Below are 16,793 nucleotides of genomic sequence, written 5' to 3'. Positions count from 1 at the left end.
ATCTTTGCTCGTGAGTGCTCTTTAAAAATTATCTTAGACTCCAGTTCCTTTCTCGTCCGAACCAATATTTGCTTAGGACTCTTGATTGAATTTGTCTCTTGAGGGCGAGGTCTTCCGGCCGGAGACCTGAAGTGAAGAAACCTCAAAACCACGGGTCACCTTATTCTGATTATTAGATTTATTCCCTTCTCTCTGTTAATATCTTTGAAAAAGTAGGGGGCTCATAATGTCAAAAATTTAATTGAATTGAATTTCCGCTCCTTGTGAGTGATTATAAACTTTAGATTTTCATTAATTGAGGACTTCCGCCTCTCTGGCGATGTTTCATTTTGACCTTCGGTGCGAAATAGCTTGATAGCTGAAGCGCTAACAAACCATTATACTACTACACTGAATTAATATCGTTGAAAAATTTCGGGGGGGCATTATATCAAAAATAGAATTATGTCGTATAAAGTTTTTTCTGCATGTGCTCTCGTTAGATGTTTCAAGACTCGTGCATTTTTTCGGCTTATATAGTTAGCTAACTACAGAGTTGCTGCGGGCAGTACCTTTACGATAATATCTCGTATCAATAGATACAAGTTACCTGATATGCTTCACATCGAACACATTCACAAACCAGATATAAAAATTGGCCAACGGACGATGACTCTAGTAAGCAGGCCTCAAAGCGCGGTAGCATTCATGACGGTAAATGTTGTTCAACTTGAATGATTAAATTTTTTCTTCTTCCACAGCTAGGAAACAGCGTCAAATTCAATCTACTATTAATAAATCCTTATATATTCCATATAAATTACTCGATGAAACATACACAGAAACAGCATCAGATTCCATTTTCTGTTAAAAAGGAAACTTCTCTTCAATGCACTACATAGACTCGCTTCTTACCCCAAATTACGTCACTTCAATCGTTACCTAATCCATTGTAAACAACGGGATTAATTTTACAGTTTTCACAGTTGTAATCAATCATTACATAAACCTTTGTAAACTACGCGATACTTTTTACACAGTAGTAAAACAGTATAAAATACAATCTCAAGTTAATAATTGTAACTTCCCCCTGTTACAGTTTTCACAGTTGGAAAACAGTATAAAATACCATCTCAAGTTAATAATTGAACTTCCCCTTGTCCCGCCAGTGTATTGCACGGACCCACCTCTCATCGCCAACGCTCGTCACAACGCAGTCGAGACGCTGACGAGGTTTGAGGTGAACCACACGCTGCAGTACGCGTGCGAGCAGGGCTACTACACGCAAGGGTTCCCCTCTGCCAAATGCTTCCTCTACAACGGCACCATGCAGTGGTTTGGGCCTGAGATCCACTGTGAACGTGAGTCTTACTCTGTACATTGATAGAAAATGTTTTATTCTAGTATGGCGCCGAACTTAAACGGCACCATGCAGTGGTTTGTACCTGAGATACACTGTGAACGTGAGTTACTGTGTTACCGTGAGTGAACGTGAGTTATCGTACTCTGTACATTGATAAAAAATGTTTTATTCTAGTATGGCGCCGAACTTAAGTAATGTTTCATGCTGTGCATTGGTAGAAAATTGTTTTTCTAAAAACTTAAAAGCAAAGAAAAGTCCACAAAAATTCATATTATCTTTAAAGAAAACGTTTTCTTCTTTAAAGATACTATGATTTTTGGAGTTTTCCATGCTTTTAAGTTTTTAGTGAATTTGCGATTCAAGCAAACGAGTGACAATATTGTTTTTCTAGTATGGCGCCGAACTGCAGTAATATTGAATTCCTGTAATCGAAAGAAGTTTTTTTTCTGGTATGGCGTTGAAACTTCAGTAATATTTCATGCATATAATCGAAAAGAAATTTTTCCAGTACAGGGTACCGAACTTGAGTGATATTTACTGAAATTATTACAACAAAAATAATTAGTACTGGATCCCGAACTCCAGTTACATTTCATGCCGGTAATCGAAAGAAGCTTTTCTGGTATGGCGCCGGCCGAACTTCAGTAAAATTTTATGCATGTAATTAAACAGAATTTTATTTCCAGTTCTAGGTCCCGAACTTCAGTTATATTTCATGAATTTAATAGAAAAAAATTTCTAGTACTGGGTTCCTAACTTCAGTTATATTTCATGTATGAATCCGAACAAAGTTTGTTTCTAGTAGTGGGTGCAGCGCTGTGAAAGCGACACTAGAACGAGGATTTAACTCATGGTTAAGTCAATTTATTATATATTAATTTATTACATAACCAAGATTGGGTGTTGCTTCTAATGCGTGCTGTAACACAAAAGATTCACGGGGTTTTCTAATACGTGCTGTAACACAAAAGATTCACGGGATTTTCTAATACGTGCTGTAACACAAAAGATTCACGGGGTTTTCTAATACGTGCTGTAACACAAAAGATTCACGGTGTGAAAAAGCGTCAGTATTGAGTTAATTGGAGTTCAGCGATTTAGTCTGACCAATTATTGAAACGAAACTGTCGTGTGCTATCTATATCTTACGTAGAATTTCGACGTCCAACAAATATTTTAAAATCATATTGCCTGGCAAGAGAAGCCAACATTAACTTTTTAACGTGTCTATCTAAGAAGATTAGATATCTGTAACCAACCCTTGAATTAACAACTTACTAAAAATCTGTAGTTGCAATAAATCGCGACACAAAGCACTGATGAAATGCAAGTTCATTTTGGACATGTCTTTCTTAACGTCAAAAATTCGACCATTCCAACTTGCATATCAACGCAAATCTCAAATAAAATGTAATTTCGGCTGACGTCCCCAATCAAGAAGTCAAAAAGCAAGAAATCAGAACTCCTTTCAGAAGTCAGGCTCGAAACAACAGCGCTCGCAGAAAGCTAGACCTTGCGCTCCGAAGTTTCTCTTTTTGAAAAGCGCTGAAAAATATCCTCAAGAAGTTATTTTTTGGTCTCGTGCAAGTTTCCATGGCGGTTTGGGACATCGCGTGGCAATTTCGGACACAAAAGTTACATCAAGACGCAGATGTTTGTTGGTACAAAAACTCCAAACAAATGGCAAGAAATTCAGGAATTGCCGTCCTTATTTCCTCGCTCCTGGACTTGCGCGCAAAAATTCCACGTCAGAAAGCGAGTCGAGAAAGATGCCAATTTTGCATGCGTTCCTCCTTTGTTGCGCGTTGCTTTTTGTGTCGCTTGTTGATAGAGAATTATTGGGCTCTCAGTTGAGCCATTCAATAATTTCTATCGAGCTGTGTATATTTATGCTCACAATTTACCAAGCGTTAAAGCGAGTTTGGAAAAATCTAGGGTTGATTAAGCAGCATGATTAACGAAAACTTCAGTTTTATTTTCAATATCAAAATCGCACAAAAGTAGACTCAAAGTCGTTGTCGATGATTATAAAGGGTTTGACGATGTGCGTTTGAAACTGACGAATATTTTGGTTAAGGTTTTTGTTACACTGAATTTTCTTCTAAAGAAAAATGCCCAGATTACTAGCGATTAGTTACATTATTCGTTGCATGAATTCACATAGATTTCTGAATTTTGTAACAAAAAAAATTGCTTTACTTACTGCATGTGCGAGGGTCTCGTTTCTCGTCAACGTACGTTCGTATGATCATGAATAAGTTTTGTGTTCCTTTCGTACTACATCGGAATAAAATTCGTGCCATTTTGATCGATACAATTGTACTCCACTGCTGATTTGTCGGGAAATATCCCCTTCAAAATTTATATTGATACTTTTTCCTGTACGTTAAAATGATTTTTTGCGTATTATTCTGCGTTTCAAGAACGTGTTCTTGGTGAAGTTTATGTGCGTTATTATTCGTTCTTGCGTTGGTTATTTCCTAGAATTAATTTTATCGTTTACATGATTGAGCGATTTAAGTTCAGTTTGACTTCTTTGTCTTTCTATTTGATAAAAAATTGATCCGTGTATGTTTTTTTTGTTTCGAAATATTATCCTCGTGCGCTGTAATGAAAAATTTATTTTTTTATTAATAACATTTTTCAAATAGCTGTGGTGAAATGTTCTCAAATTTTATAGCAATGAATTCTCGCTTGCGATGTCATGTTTATCTAAATTGTAAAAAACTTGTTCAGTGGGACATCTGCTCTTAGATCTATTGCATTGACTAATGGATTGGCAGCTTGGATCCTTATAAACTCTTTTATGGATTTTTTTTATTGTATCATTTCAAAATCGAAATTATTAAAAAGTAAAAAAATAAGTACTCATTAATATTGCTTCCACAGATTTTTCCCGCAGACTCTTCTTTGTTTCTGTGGTTATTGTCACTTCATAGTAATTGAAGCTTGGAAGATTGTCTGGTTATTCTTCCGCCCGCAAGCTTTTTCTTTCAATAAATCGACATAATCCGCTGTATTTTCAGTAAAAAATTTATAGGAATCATTCGAAGATGATTGGTTTCTACATTTTAGTCTTCGGAGTTTTTAAACCAATTTTCAGTAAAAAATTTTTAGGAATCATTCGAAGATGATTGGTTTCTACATTTTAGTCTTCGGAGTTTTTAAACCAATTTTCAGTAAAAAATTTATATGAATCATTCGAATATAATCGGTTTCAACATTTCAGTCTTCTGAGTTTTTAAATCAAGAAAAATGCTTGCATGATTATACCTCGGAACGTATCAGCTTGTTGGTATATATTTTCTGTTGCTTTTGTTCTCTTTCTGTTCTCTTAGCTTTAGCGTAACGGCGAGACCGTTTGAAGCTCATATCGAGCAGAGGTGACTAGAATAGGTTCTTTTATTTGGTTCGAGTTAAGGTCGATGCCAGTGAATGCTGAACCGCTTTGAAGATCACTGAGCTGAAATACAAAGGATAGATCTTGCCTGCACTCCCTCCGAATTTCGATGATATGGAATGACTTTTGTTGCTGTTTTATTCTGGAATAAACGCTCGAAATGCGTCGTTTCCATCAAGTTAAATTGAAATAGAACGCTTCTAAAACTTTAGGAAATTGTGGAATTATAAGTTGAATAAAAGTGGTTATGAGATTAACAATTGTAAAACAGACATGTCGCAGAAATTCAATATTTATTCTTTTCATTCTGTGCAAAAATGGCCACTCCATAATGGGCTTATACACTTTCAGTTTATTTATGCATTGCCTGCGCCCATACAAAAAGTAATAAGAATTGAAGTAAAATTGAATACGGCGAGCGAATTTTAAAGTATGTATATTAAAACCTTAAATTGCAGTTGTCCTATTCAGTTCTTTCTCGCACACTTAGAATCGCTTCCGTTTTTTACATTATTTTTCATCGCACACTTAGAATAGCTTTCGTTTTCCACCCTATTTTTCAATCCCAAAATGTTTGCTCTTCAACACAAGTCGCTGTGAAATTGTAGATATCCATTATGTACTCACTTGAAATACGACTAACCTAGCCACCCTGGAAATTGCAACAATTGACGATCCCTAACAAAATTCGCGGTATGCTTCAGCCTCCGCCCCAGAGTTGCTATGTTCGCCTAAGAGTTATTCTGGGTCTGGTTGGCCACCTGGTCACAATCAGCGGCTAGTCAGAACCTCCTTGTCGACTTTACAGTCTCCTGAGAGTAGGGCACGAGTTGGCAGTATAAGGACCTAAGAATAAGCGGACATAGAGAAGCTGATTTAGGTTCGGTGCGAGTCCTAGACGGTTCCTAATTCAGGGTCGCCACCAACTCAAAATTTTTATAGGGATGTTGCTAATGTGTTGCGCAGCGAAGTCGTGCGTTGACCATTACAATTATTGACGATGTTGCACATGTGTTGCGCGGTGACCATTACAATTATTGACGATGTTGCTAATGTGTTGCGCGGTGACCATTACAATTATTGACGATGTTGCTAATGTGTTGCGCGGTGACCATTACAATTATTGACGATGTTGCTAATGTGTTGCGCGGTGACCATTACAATTATTGACGATGTTGCTAATGTGTTGCACAGCGAAGTCCTGCGGTGACCCGGGCGAGATCCTGAACGGCTACAAGGACGGCGACTGCTTCAGTTACTCCTGCCGCGTGAACTTCCAGTGCCAGGCAGGCTTTGAACTCGTCGGTCGTAGCGACCACTACTGCCAGCACGACGGCTCCTGGAGCCCCAGAGAACTGCCTTCTTGTACACGTAAGTTCCTTCTAGTTTATTTATGAGTTTGATTTATTTAGGAGTTTATGCAGTGTATTTTAGTTGCTATAGTGGGACATCCTATATATATAGTTGTACACGTGAGTTCATTCTAGTTTATTTATGAGTTTGTGCAGTGTATTTTAGTTGCTGTAATGGGACATACTAGCTGTACGTATATATAGACGTAAGTTCATTCTAGTTTATTTATGAGTTAGTGCAGTGTATTTTAGTTGCTGTAATGTGACATCGTAGCTATACACGTAAGTCTATTCAAGTACATTGCTGAGTAAATTTTTTTAACGTTAGCTGCTTGTAACATGAGTTCCGCACATGTGAGATTAATCTAGTTGATTGTGTATGTAAAGAATGTAAGTTGCTGAAAATTAATGTCCTGTGAAATTAACGTATGGTACAGTTAAAAAAAGAAAGGGACAGCTTGAAAAGTCAAAGTCTTCCGGAACACTTCAATGACAATACAAGCTACCCTCGAGGTGTTCAGGTTTAATGGGTTTTTCACTTTGGCTAAAATGCAGTCACTTTAATCGCCGATTCTCATCGTGGATTTTTGGACACGATGATATTATACTGTGTTCATTCTCAGGTCATTAAACTTTGCTATTCATTCAGATAAATTGTCGCTCACAGGGCGCTTTCGTCGCAGTTTTCGCCACACGTTCCTTTGTACGTTAAGTATCTTAATTTTTGTTGAAATATTTCATCCACCAGATGTTAAATATTCGTTTTGCTATCCGTAGACAAATAATAGTAAATCGATTTTCTGCACTGGCTTTGCGAAAAAATCAGTTCAAATATTCCGTGCTGTACCGATTTTTATGTGAAATGTAATTAATATTCATTAATACATGGACTCGTTTGCGCATAATCTTGCTTGATAACTTCGATCTATCACAAAAATGCTTCTTATTTATTGTGAGATGGAGGCCCTCGAATGCTTTTCTTTCAGGAAGATGTAAATATAATAATAAATATATAGTAAATAAATTTCGCGCTCTTTCCCGTCAAACGTATATTTGCAAAGGGAACGGACCATCTATAGTATGAACTAAATTTTCAATTAACGGGCTGTATTTATTAAAAAAAACATTTCGTACTGCCTCTAAAAATCTTGATTGCACCCATAACATCTAAATAACCTTGATATTTGACCTAAATAACGCTCACATCAAAAGAAACATAAGAGGATAATGTCTGATGTCGTTTTCTAGGCTAATAATCATCGTGAAAATTCTATCGTCTCAGTAACTACTCACGAGGCAGGTAAGTTTTAAACGCCTAATGTACGTTAATTCGACGCCACAACGTCTAATCGACGTTAAATTCAACGTCAAATGACTGTAGGTAATGAACATTGCTTTAATGACGTACATGTATGGTGCAGCGGTGCAGTGCGAAATCCCCGACAACCCTGACAACGGCAAGGCAATATTCATGGCGGTATCGTTGTAAATTCAACGTAAAATGACCCGAGGTAATAAACATTACTATAACTGACTGTAGGTAATAAACATTGCTTTACTGACGTACTTGTGTGGTGCAGCGGTGCAGTGTGACATCCCCGACAACCCCGACAACGGCAAGGCCATATTCATGGCGGTATCTTACAACGCCGTCGTGTCCTACGAGTGCAACTTCGGCTACATGATCGTCGGCTCAGCGACGCGTCGCTGCGACTCCGACAAGAAGTGGACCGGCGAGAAGCCGCAGTGTAAAGGTGCGACTCGTGGAGTTCAAAACAGACTATTAATTTACAAAAAAAAAATTATTATTTGAGTTGCAACAAAGTGCGTATATATATTTAGGAATATATATTATAATATTTCAGTATCTATATTATAATATTATATATATTTAAGTTGCATTGAAGTGCGTATATATATTTAAGAATATATATTATAATATTTAAGTATCTATATTATAATATTATATTTATTTAAATATATATGTTTGATTTGTATTAAATTAAGAATATATATTATGATATTTCGCTATCTATATTATAATATTATATTTATTTAAATATATATGTTTGATTTGTATTAAAGTGCAATGTTAATGAATTGCATTAATATTAATATCATCAAAATTGAATATGTATTCGTGTGCAATATATTCTGTGATAAATGTTGTTTGATATGCTGCCATGATTATCTTTTAAAATATACTTATTAATAAGCTTTCAATCGAACATCTGAGCAAAACGTAACAAGTTTATTAATTGTTCAATTTTCATGAAGCTTTATACTAATAAAAGACAAGCGTGACCTTAATAGTAATCAGAATTCACGATCATTTACAAATGGTCTGATTTCCTTCTTTCCATTTATTATTCACTAAGTTAATAGACTGCATTATTTGCGTGTGGTTTTTTATGCCTAATGTATATATCATCTTTCAGGTTTTGGTCTTGAATGAATTTAATTCGGCAAGTTTTTAAATTTTACCCAATGGAGAATTATTGTCCGTTCTAAATATTTTCAATCGAATTGTTTCTAAAAAATGTAATAAACCAGCATGGACCAATAATCTTACAACCATCATACGCCATGCTCCTCATGAATTGCTGCCTCGTGGGGAACGATGTCATTCCTATGAAACAATTTATTGCGAAAACAAAAGTCGTACCTTGTATCGCGAAGACAAGAGCAGAATATCTGTAGAAGAGAAATTACATAATTAAGATGAAGCTGAATTGTAAACACAAGCGCGGGTACATTGCACAATTACATGGAAGCGCTATGATAATATTGAGCGACTGCATATTTAGTTGTTGAACGCAGTTGCGGCCACTATTACGAGTTTCCAGGCGCGTGCACAAATTAATAAGCTAGGAAATTAAAATTATTACGTGCCAGCACAATCTTTTTCTAACGATAATTCGTATGTTATTGCACAATAAGAAAGTGCACATGAATTACTTTGGAAAGTTCTGAGGCCAAATAAAATGATCCAACCGCCCTTATAATGTGACGAGAATTGTTACACCATAAACATCATCATTACTATTCATATGATAACTAAGAGCACCATTTCCGAACAGCTCACACTCATAATCCCATTATAATCACATTCTGATCATAACAAGCACCAAAATCTTATATCAAAAATCAGAACATCATAATGCCAGCACTACTCAACGCAACAACGTGACAAGTACCGCAATCTCCACCAACTTTATATTACAGACTTAATATCAAAATTACCTGCACAAAACAATTATGGAATATCTTGTTATGTAACAATATAACCAGACATCACGCCACCACTCATACCTCCACGTGTGTCATTCCGACTCTCTGCGCCTGTCAGCGCCGTAATTACGCTGCTAATGCCCTCTACTCCGCTCCTAATTTCCTTCTAAATTAAACTTGAAAAATACGTGCGCTTGGGATTTCTCGATAAAAGAAGAACACTTTTCCTTTTTTCTTGCCTGCTAAATTGCCGGCCAAAATTTCAACTTGCCAACGTCGCAATTGTCGAATTTGCTGAACTGAACTGATGGCACATCTTTAACGAAAAGACTGATTAACTTTGTCGCTGAGAACTTCTCTTATTTGACGTCATTCGAACATTCATGTTCAGTCTTACTGGTTTTGATTCTTTCTTAAATTCTATTTAAAATCTCGTACAAATAATAGCTGCTCAATTTTCACAAAGAATCCTCTCAAAGACAATCTAAACTTGTGATTTACATTAAATAATATAAACAATGGCTTATTAATTGGAAATTTTATAATAATTTTATTTCATGTAATTGAATATTTTTTGACTAATTTCATCCGAAGTAATTAATTTTATTATATCCCAATTTTTTGTGGAAAGATAATTAAATGTTCGTTTTGATTTCCGTAGACCAACATCTGTAAATTGATTCTCTTCATCAGCTATACGAAAGAAAAAATCAAATATTCCATGATGCACCTATTTTGAGATGCAATATATTCAATACTCGTTTACGCTCAATTATTTCTTCTTGATGGTCAAACCTCGAATTCCACCAGAATCGAATAAACGTTTTTTAATAAAAAAAGATAAATTTATCTACAAGAGGCGAAGATGATAAACATAGAATGCAGTATAATCTCATTCCCGTCTCAGTTGTCAATATTTTACTCGAAACATTGTACTCGAAAACCATATCAACAAACCAAGAAAAAAACGCGCGTTCGTACGTTCGTTTAACAAATAATAACGCTTCAGAAACCCCTTTTCTACATCACCTCCTGCCACCTCTAGCAATGTCCCGCATTCCTGCATCTACTGTCACCTCTAGCAATGTCCCTCATTCCTGTACCACCTCTAGCAATTTCCCGCATTCCTACACCTCCTCCTGCCACCTCTAGCAATGTTCCGTATTCCTGTACCACCTCTAGCAATGTCCCGCATTCAACATGAATCACGTACAGTTTAACTAACAATCCACGGTAGAGATCAACTGCGGGTCGCCCGGGGTATTGCACCACGGTTGGGTCGAGGGTGCGGGCACAACACTCAACGCTGTCGTTCATTTCCACTGCGAGGATAACATGAAGTTCGTGGGTACGAGTGACCGCTCAGTGTGCCAGGCAGACGGCTCTTGGTCCCACAAAATACCGCAGTGTTTCGGTACGTCAAGCAGTCATGCTGCTGCTGTACTGGGTCTATACTTTCAAAAGAAGTTAAGATATCGTAAGTTCATCAACCAATCATTGACGGCCTTTCAAGCAAAATCCACCAATCATAGACAAGAAAATAGAGCGTAAGTACTTACGTTCAATTAGCGAATTTTGAAAGTATGGCCCCAGAGTACCTCTTGTCCGCGTACCTTCGGCATCTGGCATTTTGGATTTCCGCTTGGAAATTTCTTGCTCGGAGGATCTCTGCTAATGCTTTGAAACTTTTTTCTTCACGATATATTTTCTGTTTTTACCTTGTTATCAAATATCTTCTAAACATGTCGTGAAAGTCTTTTATCTTCTGCATCCTAATTTTTACAATGGATAATCTAATTAATACATACGTATTTATTCGTGCATCCATTTTTCTTTTTCAATTATTTTTTTTCTGCATTTCCTGCGTTTCCATTGACTCTGCAATTAGCAGTACCATGCATAAGTAAGTTCGGGTTTGCTGGCTTGATTCATTGATGATTTATTCATTTGCTGTTGTAATGATTAGAGAGAAATAATTTAAATGATGTAATTCCTAAAAGTTGACCGACAACATCATTGCTAAAATTTCCCAGTTGGGCATAAACGTTCCAAATATTCGATGCTAGGTTCAGAAGAATTTTTTATCTCAGAAGAATTTTTGATCACAAAAGAATACATGAGAAGGCTCAAATTAAAAAAAGCGAATGAAAAATTGTATTCACTCATAAATGAAATCGCTTTTTAATGGGTAATTACAAATTAGTTAACGATTTTGGTGTGCGACGGAAGCTTTGGCTTCGTTTAGTCGTCAATGTTATAAGTTAAGCGAATTACCGTATGTGAATTAATCACTGTAATACGCCACCGCTGCAATGGACAGAAATTTAACCTGCAATTTTTCGCACCGGTATTTTAGAATTGCAATTGCTATAGGCTTGTCGATTTGATCGACAAAGTAATTGAATTTTTATCACTACATCAAAAATCAAGGCATCCGCTTGAATGCAAATTTCGCGTTTGCATATTGGAACGTTGATGGAATAGTTCAGGTCTTGGCCATTAATAACTTTAAATAATACAAATTCGATTTTTATGCTACCCAACTTCGTCATCGAGCTGAACATTTTTCAATTTACCCGATATAGCTCTGCATAATATTCCTCGTATGAATATGAATCAGCTGGGAAGGTTTGGCTCACGACCTATAGACCTTCCAGTTTTAAGGACGGGCGCTCCTATTTTCAACAGATATGAAAAAAAAATTTACTGAAGAATCTGCATCTTTCACCACGCTTAGTTTTATTTGAATATTTTGCTGCCTATGTTTGAGTCACGTTGTAAATGAGAAATAAATTTTGAGATGAAAATTGAATAATTTTGAATAACAAAAAAAAGGATTAGGTTAATTCATCACTTATTAGGTGAGTTATTTATTTTTAGCTATGAATCATGAATCGAACCTTGTTCGAATGTTAATCATAAATCCTAAAGAGTTATGAGTTAAGTTCCTAAAAAATATCAGGGTTTTAATTTTTTAAAGAGTGGAATTTGAATCTATTTTCAACGAGTTTTTCTACCAGATCGTACCACCTCGCTTATTATCCAACTTCTATTCATTGTGCTTATCCGGATTTTATCCGGCAAATTTTTACTCTATGCATGGTTTTTTATCTATATTTACAGCCATTGTGCATGCATGGATCTCCCTAATCCGACTTCTTTCTTCTTTTAATGAAGTATTTTTCCTTCAATTCACGGAATAAAGTTGGTCGCGTGTTTTATTTCGACGCTGCAGATCACCTGAGCAGTTTAGTGTGAATAATATGGCGGTAAATGGAGGTCATCTGCCAACATTTTAAATGCATAATCTGAGGTTCGAGTCTTCAAGCCGCGGAATGAGAACAGTCGAAATCGCAGCCCTCGATAAGTATTAACAATAAAAACGGGATAAAACTGAAAGCCGTTTCTCAAACTACAAGGCTAAAAAGGTTGATAATCTACCAGAGCATTTGCCTTGTATTATTCCGTTAAGCTTTCGCGCTTCTTGAACATGCGTATCAAGCTCATAAAAGTTCTTTAGCTTCACTGAAAATCTTTTGAGGCTTTTTAATCAGTTCAATGTTATGCACTTTTCAAGCTCGGGGCCTTTGAGCGGCAATCTAACAACTGCGCTGGACAAGGAAAGTTGAAACTTTACGACTCGATATTTTGTTCGTCAGGATCGTATACAGAAAAAAATTGTTAGCAGCAGTATTATATCTTCGCCTAGGAATCATGGTGTGTACATGAACGCATGTCGTTCACTATCACGTTAATGAAGAGGTTATATCGAAGATTGGATCGCCTGTCTTATTGGCTGCGGCAGCCGAAAGTCGCTCCGATTGGCAAAAGACTCCTTCAACCATCTGATACCAAATAAGTTGCATGATGTGTAGTAGACGAAGGAAAACTACCAAAACAGTTTTTCAAAAACTTTCAAAGCAGTTTTTTCAGAATTTTCTCATTCTAACGAACAATAAGCTGAACTATATATACCCATCGCTGCGAAATTCTGTGGATGCTTGTTGAAATTAATTACAGATAACCCAACATTATAGGTGGATACACTCACTTCACGTCGCTGGAGTCATCTCTCAATTAAATCTCGTGTTGATCTTAGAATTCAGTGAGGAGAAATACGGGAATTTAGATGCCACTGTAAAGACAGTGTTTTAACCCTCTGTCTGCCTATGATAATATCGCCAATGATATTCGTACCTAATGGCATGGGAACGAGAAATCCCGTCGGTACACTAAGGGTTAAGAGGTAATTCAGGAGTCAGTAGAAGGGAGTGACAGAGAAAACAGAACTAACTACTGGGAACTGAGGTAACTTAAAAGTGGCCAAAACTTGGGAGATACAGAAGGTAATTGAAGAGACAAACAGGAGTTAAACGCCTATGAAAATAATTACGAAGGCTCACAAGAGGTAAATAACGAAGCACACTAAAGATAATTGAGAAAGCACACAAGAGTTTACTACCCTAACAAAACTCAAGGTATGCTTCAGCCTCCGCCGCAGAGTCGCTATGCTCGCGTTAGAGTTATTTATAAGAAAGATTTCCGGATGTAACTGAAGAGGATCACACTGAATGCGACAACGCACGCAAATAAAGTGTGGACACCCGCTGAAATAAACTGTGGGCACCCGCATGGCACGCTGCACAACGGGTGGCTGGACCCGCAGAATCGCTATGCTCGCATTATATTTATTTATAACAATTATTTCCGGATGTAACTGAGGAGGTTCACACTGAATGCGTCATGCTCACGCAAATAAAGTGTGGGCACCCGCAGAAATTAACTGTGGGCACCCGGGCACGCTGCACAACGGGTGGCTGGAGAACGTAGACAACGGCACCTCCCAGGGTGCGTCGATCATCTTCAGGTGCCAGCCGAGCATGACGATCGTGGGGGCGCAGTCGACGGTGTGTCAGTCGGACGGCAAGTGGAGTAAGCCGATGCCCAAATGTTATGGTAAGTCCTGTGTACTGGGAATAAATGTACAATGAATATTGTATTGTACCTACTGTATAGGTACAATGACCAAACCCAGTCTCCGGCCAATGCTGTGCCAGACCATGTGGAGTAAACCGATGCCCAAGTGTTATGGTGAGTCCTGTGTACTGGGAATAAACGGTATAATGAATATTGTATTGTACCTACTGTGTAGGTACAATAGATTGTATTGTACCTACTGTAAAGGTACAATGACCAAACCCAGTCTCCGGTCCATGCTGTGCCAGACCATGTGGAGTAAGCCGATGCCCAAGTGTTATGGTGAGTCCTGTGTACTCGGAATAAATGATATAATGAATATTGTCTTGTACCTACTGTATAGGTACAATGAATATTGTTTACGTACGATGAATATTGTACGATTAGTGACACACTCTCTTGCCGATAACACGAATAGAGTTGACGTAGCACTGATGAGCCGTCTCACCGGGTCAAACAATTTCAAGATGACCCACATAAGTACTAGAAGTGCGTCGCTATTTGTACCCAAATTACCTCAATTCTCTGAGTGTCGCCACGAGCAGACGACTTATGAGTCAATAAGGTCTTGATGTTCTTAAGTAAATAGTAATTGCTCTGGGTCGCTAAAAATGAGTTTTGAAATAAGTCGGTGGTTCTAAATCTGGCGAATCGACAAAATGTTGGGCAAAACGGTCCGCTTATCTAAGAAACAATTAATGACGACAATAATGTCTCGAGCATTTGATAGATAAATAAATTTGCTGTTCCAGATAATTTAGGACTTGCTTTTTTTCAGTATTGATAATCCGAAATGTGACCAATAATCAAGCCCTCATTTACAGTTTTTTATTAACACCACACATTTTTAAGCTATATCATTTGAAGGCGAGATCGAAATTTCAATTTGTCACCTGCATGTTTATATCAAATTCCATAAATTTTCTCTACTCTTTATAATATCAACTTGCAGCAATAATTTGTTAAGAATGTGCTTTCTAATAGTTCGCATCGCATCTTTGATATCGCGAGGCACGTGTTGTCAAGTTCCTCTGCTTCAAAAAGCTCTTTTTTTATGCGACTTTTTTCGCCTATTGCTCGCATTTATTACTCGAGATTTTGAAATATTTGACTTGAAGTTTTATTTGAATGCAAACTCAAACTTCTTTGAAGTTCATATTAAGACTCGACGATCTTGAGTTTTATCGGACTGAGGCCTTAATATTGCACGCTTTTCAATTCTTGTCATCTTTCCATTATCGAAATTCCTTTGCATTTCGCTAAGATACTTGCATGCATTTATCTTTTCTCATATTGAATATTTGATAATTACATTTAAGTTATTCTGATGCTCATTACAATGTCATGAAAAATATCCAGCGTTATTCAATGTCATCTTGATTGAGTGACTCTTTCAACATAGGACTAATCTAGAATATCTGTTAAATTATGATAACGTATATTTCACAATGTCTTCGGTGCGAATTAATTTTTTTTAATGCTGCCTGTCGGTTTTGCTATAGTAACCTTCTCGTCATATGTAACTAAAATGTTTAATTTCCTAAATATTTTTTCAAGCGATCCTAAATTGACGTGTGAAATATTTACCGGTGACTTTATTCTATGATGAGCACTAGTGAAGAAATGAAATAAAACTTCTACTTGTCAAATACAACGCGGCAAGTTATTTTGGATGATTGATACGTTAATTGATACGTTAGTTTGAGACGTACATGATACGTCAATTAATACGTCAGTACGAGGCGTGAATGATAGTCAATTAATACGTCAGTATAAGGCGTGAATGATACGTCAATTAATACGTCAGTATGACACGTCAATTAATACGTCAGTATGAGGCACGAATGATACGTCAATTAATACGTCAGTATGCGCCGTTAATGATACGTCAATTAATACGTCTGTATGAAGCGTGAATGACACGTCAATTAATACGTCAGTATGAGGCGTTAATGACACGTCAATTGATACGTCAGTATGAGACATTAATGACACGTCAATTAATACGTCAGTATGCGCCGTTAATGATACGTCAATTGATACGTCCAGCGCCGTGTGTTGTGCCCATGATCGACCACGGCACCATGGAGGGCGTGACGCCCCACGAGACCGTGCCCCACGGCTACACCATTAACGTGACCTGCGACCACAACTACGAACTAGCGTTCGGACTGGCGCAGCCGCAGTGCTTCAACGGCACCTGGAGCAAGAGCCCCAAGTGCTCTCCAGGTGAGAGCTGGAGCAAGAGTCCCAAGTGCTCCCCAGGTGAGAGCTGGAGCAAGAGCCCCAAGTGCTCCCCAGGTGAGAGCTGGAGCAAGAGAGCCCCAAGTGCTCTCCAGGTGAGAGTTGGAGCAAGAGCCCCAAGTGCTCTCCAGGTGAGAGCTGGAGCAAGAGCCCCAAGTGCTCCCCAGGTGAGAGCTGGAGCAAGAGAGCCCCAAGTGCTCTCCAGGTGAGAGCTGGAGAAAGAACCCCAAGTGCTGCCCAGTTGAGA

At 37.6% G+C, this 16,793-nt stretch overlaps 1 protein-coding gene across 1 annotated transcript in view; it reads left to right on the top strand.

Moving 5' to 3' along the window:
- The first annotated feature begins 1,274 nt into the window (after positions 1–1,274).
- The window catches only part of LOC108675258, a 43,989-nt gene continuing 28,470 nt past the window's right edge, over positions 1,275–16,793 (top strand). The window contains exons 1-5 of the mRNA XM_047880049.1: positions 1,275–1,340; positions 5,937–6,113; positions 7,675–7,848; positions 10,563–10,739; positions 16,352–16,531. Of these exons, the coding sequence (XP_047736005.1) occupies positions 1,307–1,340; positions 5,937–6,113; positions 7,675–7,848; positions 10,563–10,739; positions 16,352–16,531 (742 nt within the window). The 5' untranslated portion in view covers positions 1,275–1,306. The remainder of the gene's footprint in view (positions 1,341–5,936; positions 6,114–7,674; positions 7,849–10,562; positions 10,740–16,351; positions 16,532–16,793) is intronic.

This window comes from Hyalella azteca, unplaced genomic scaffold (genome assembly GCF_000764305.2).
Source record: "Hyalella azteca isolate HAZT.00-mixed unplaced genomic scaffold, Hazt_2.0.2 contig4515, whole genome shotgun sequence".
NCBI classification, from domain to species: domain Eukaryota; kingdom Metazoa; phylum Arthropoda; class Malacostraca; order Amphipoda; family Hyalellidae; genus Hyalella; species Hyalella azteca.
The sequence above is the reverse complement of the archived record's forward strand: the minus strand, read 5'-3'. Positions and strand labels throughout refer to the sequence as shown.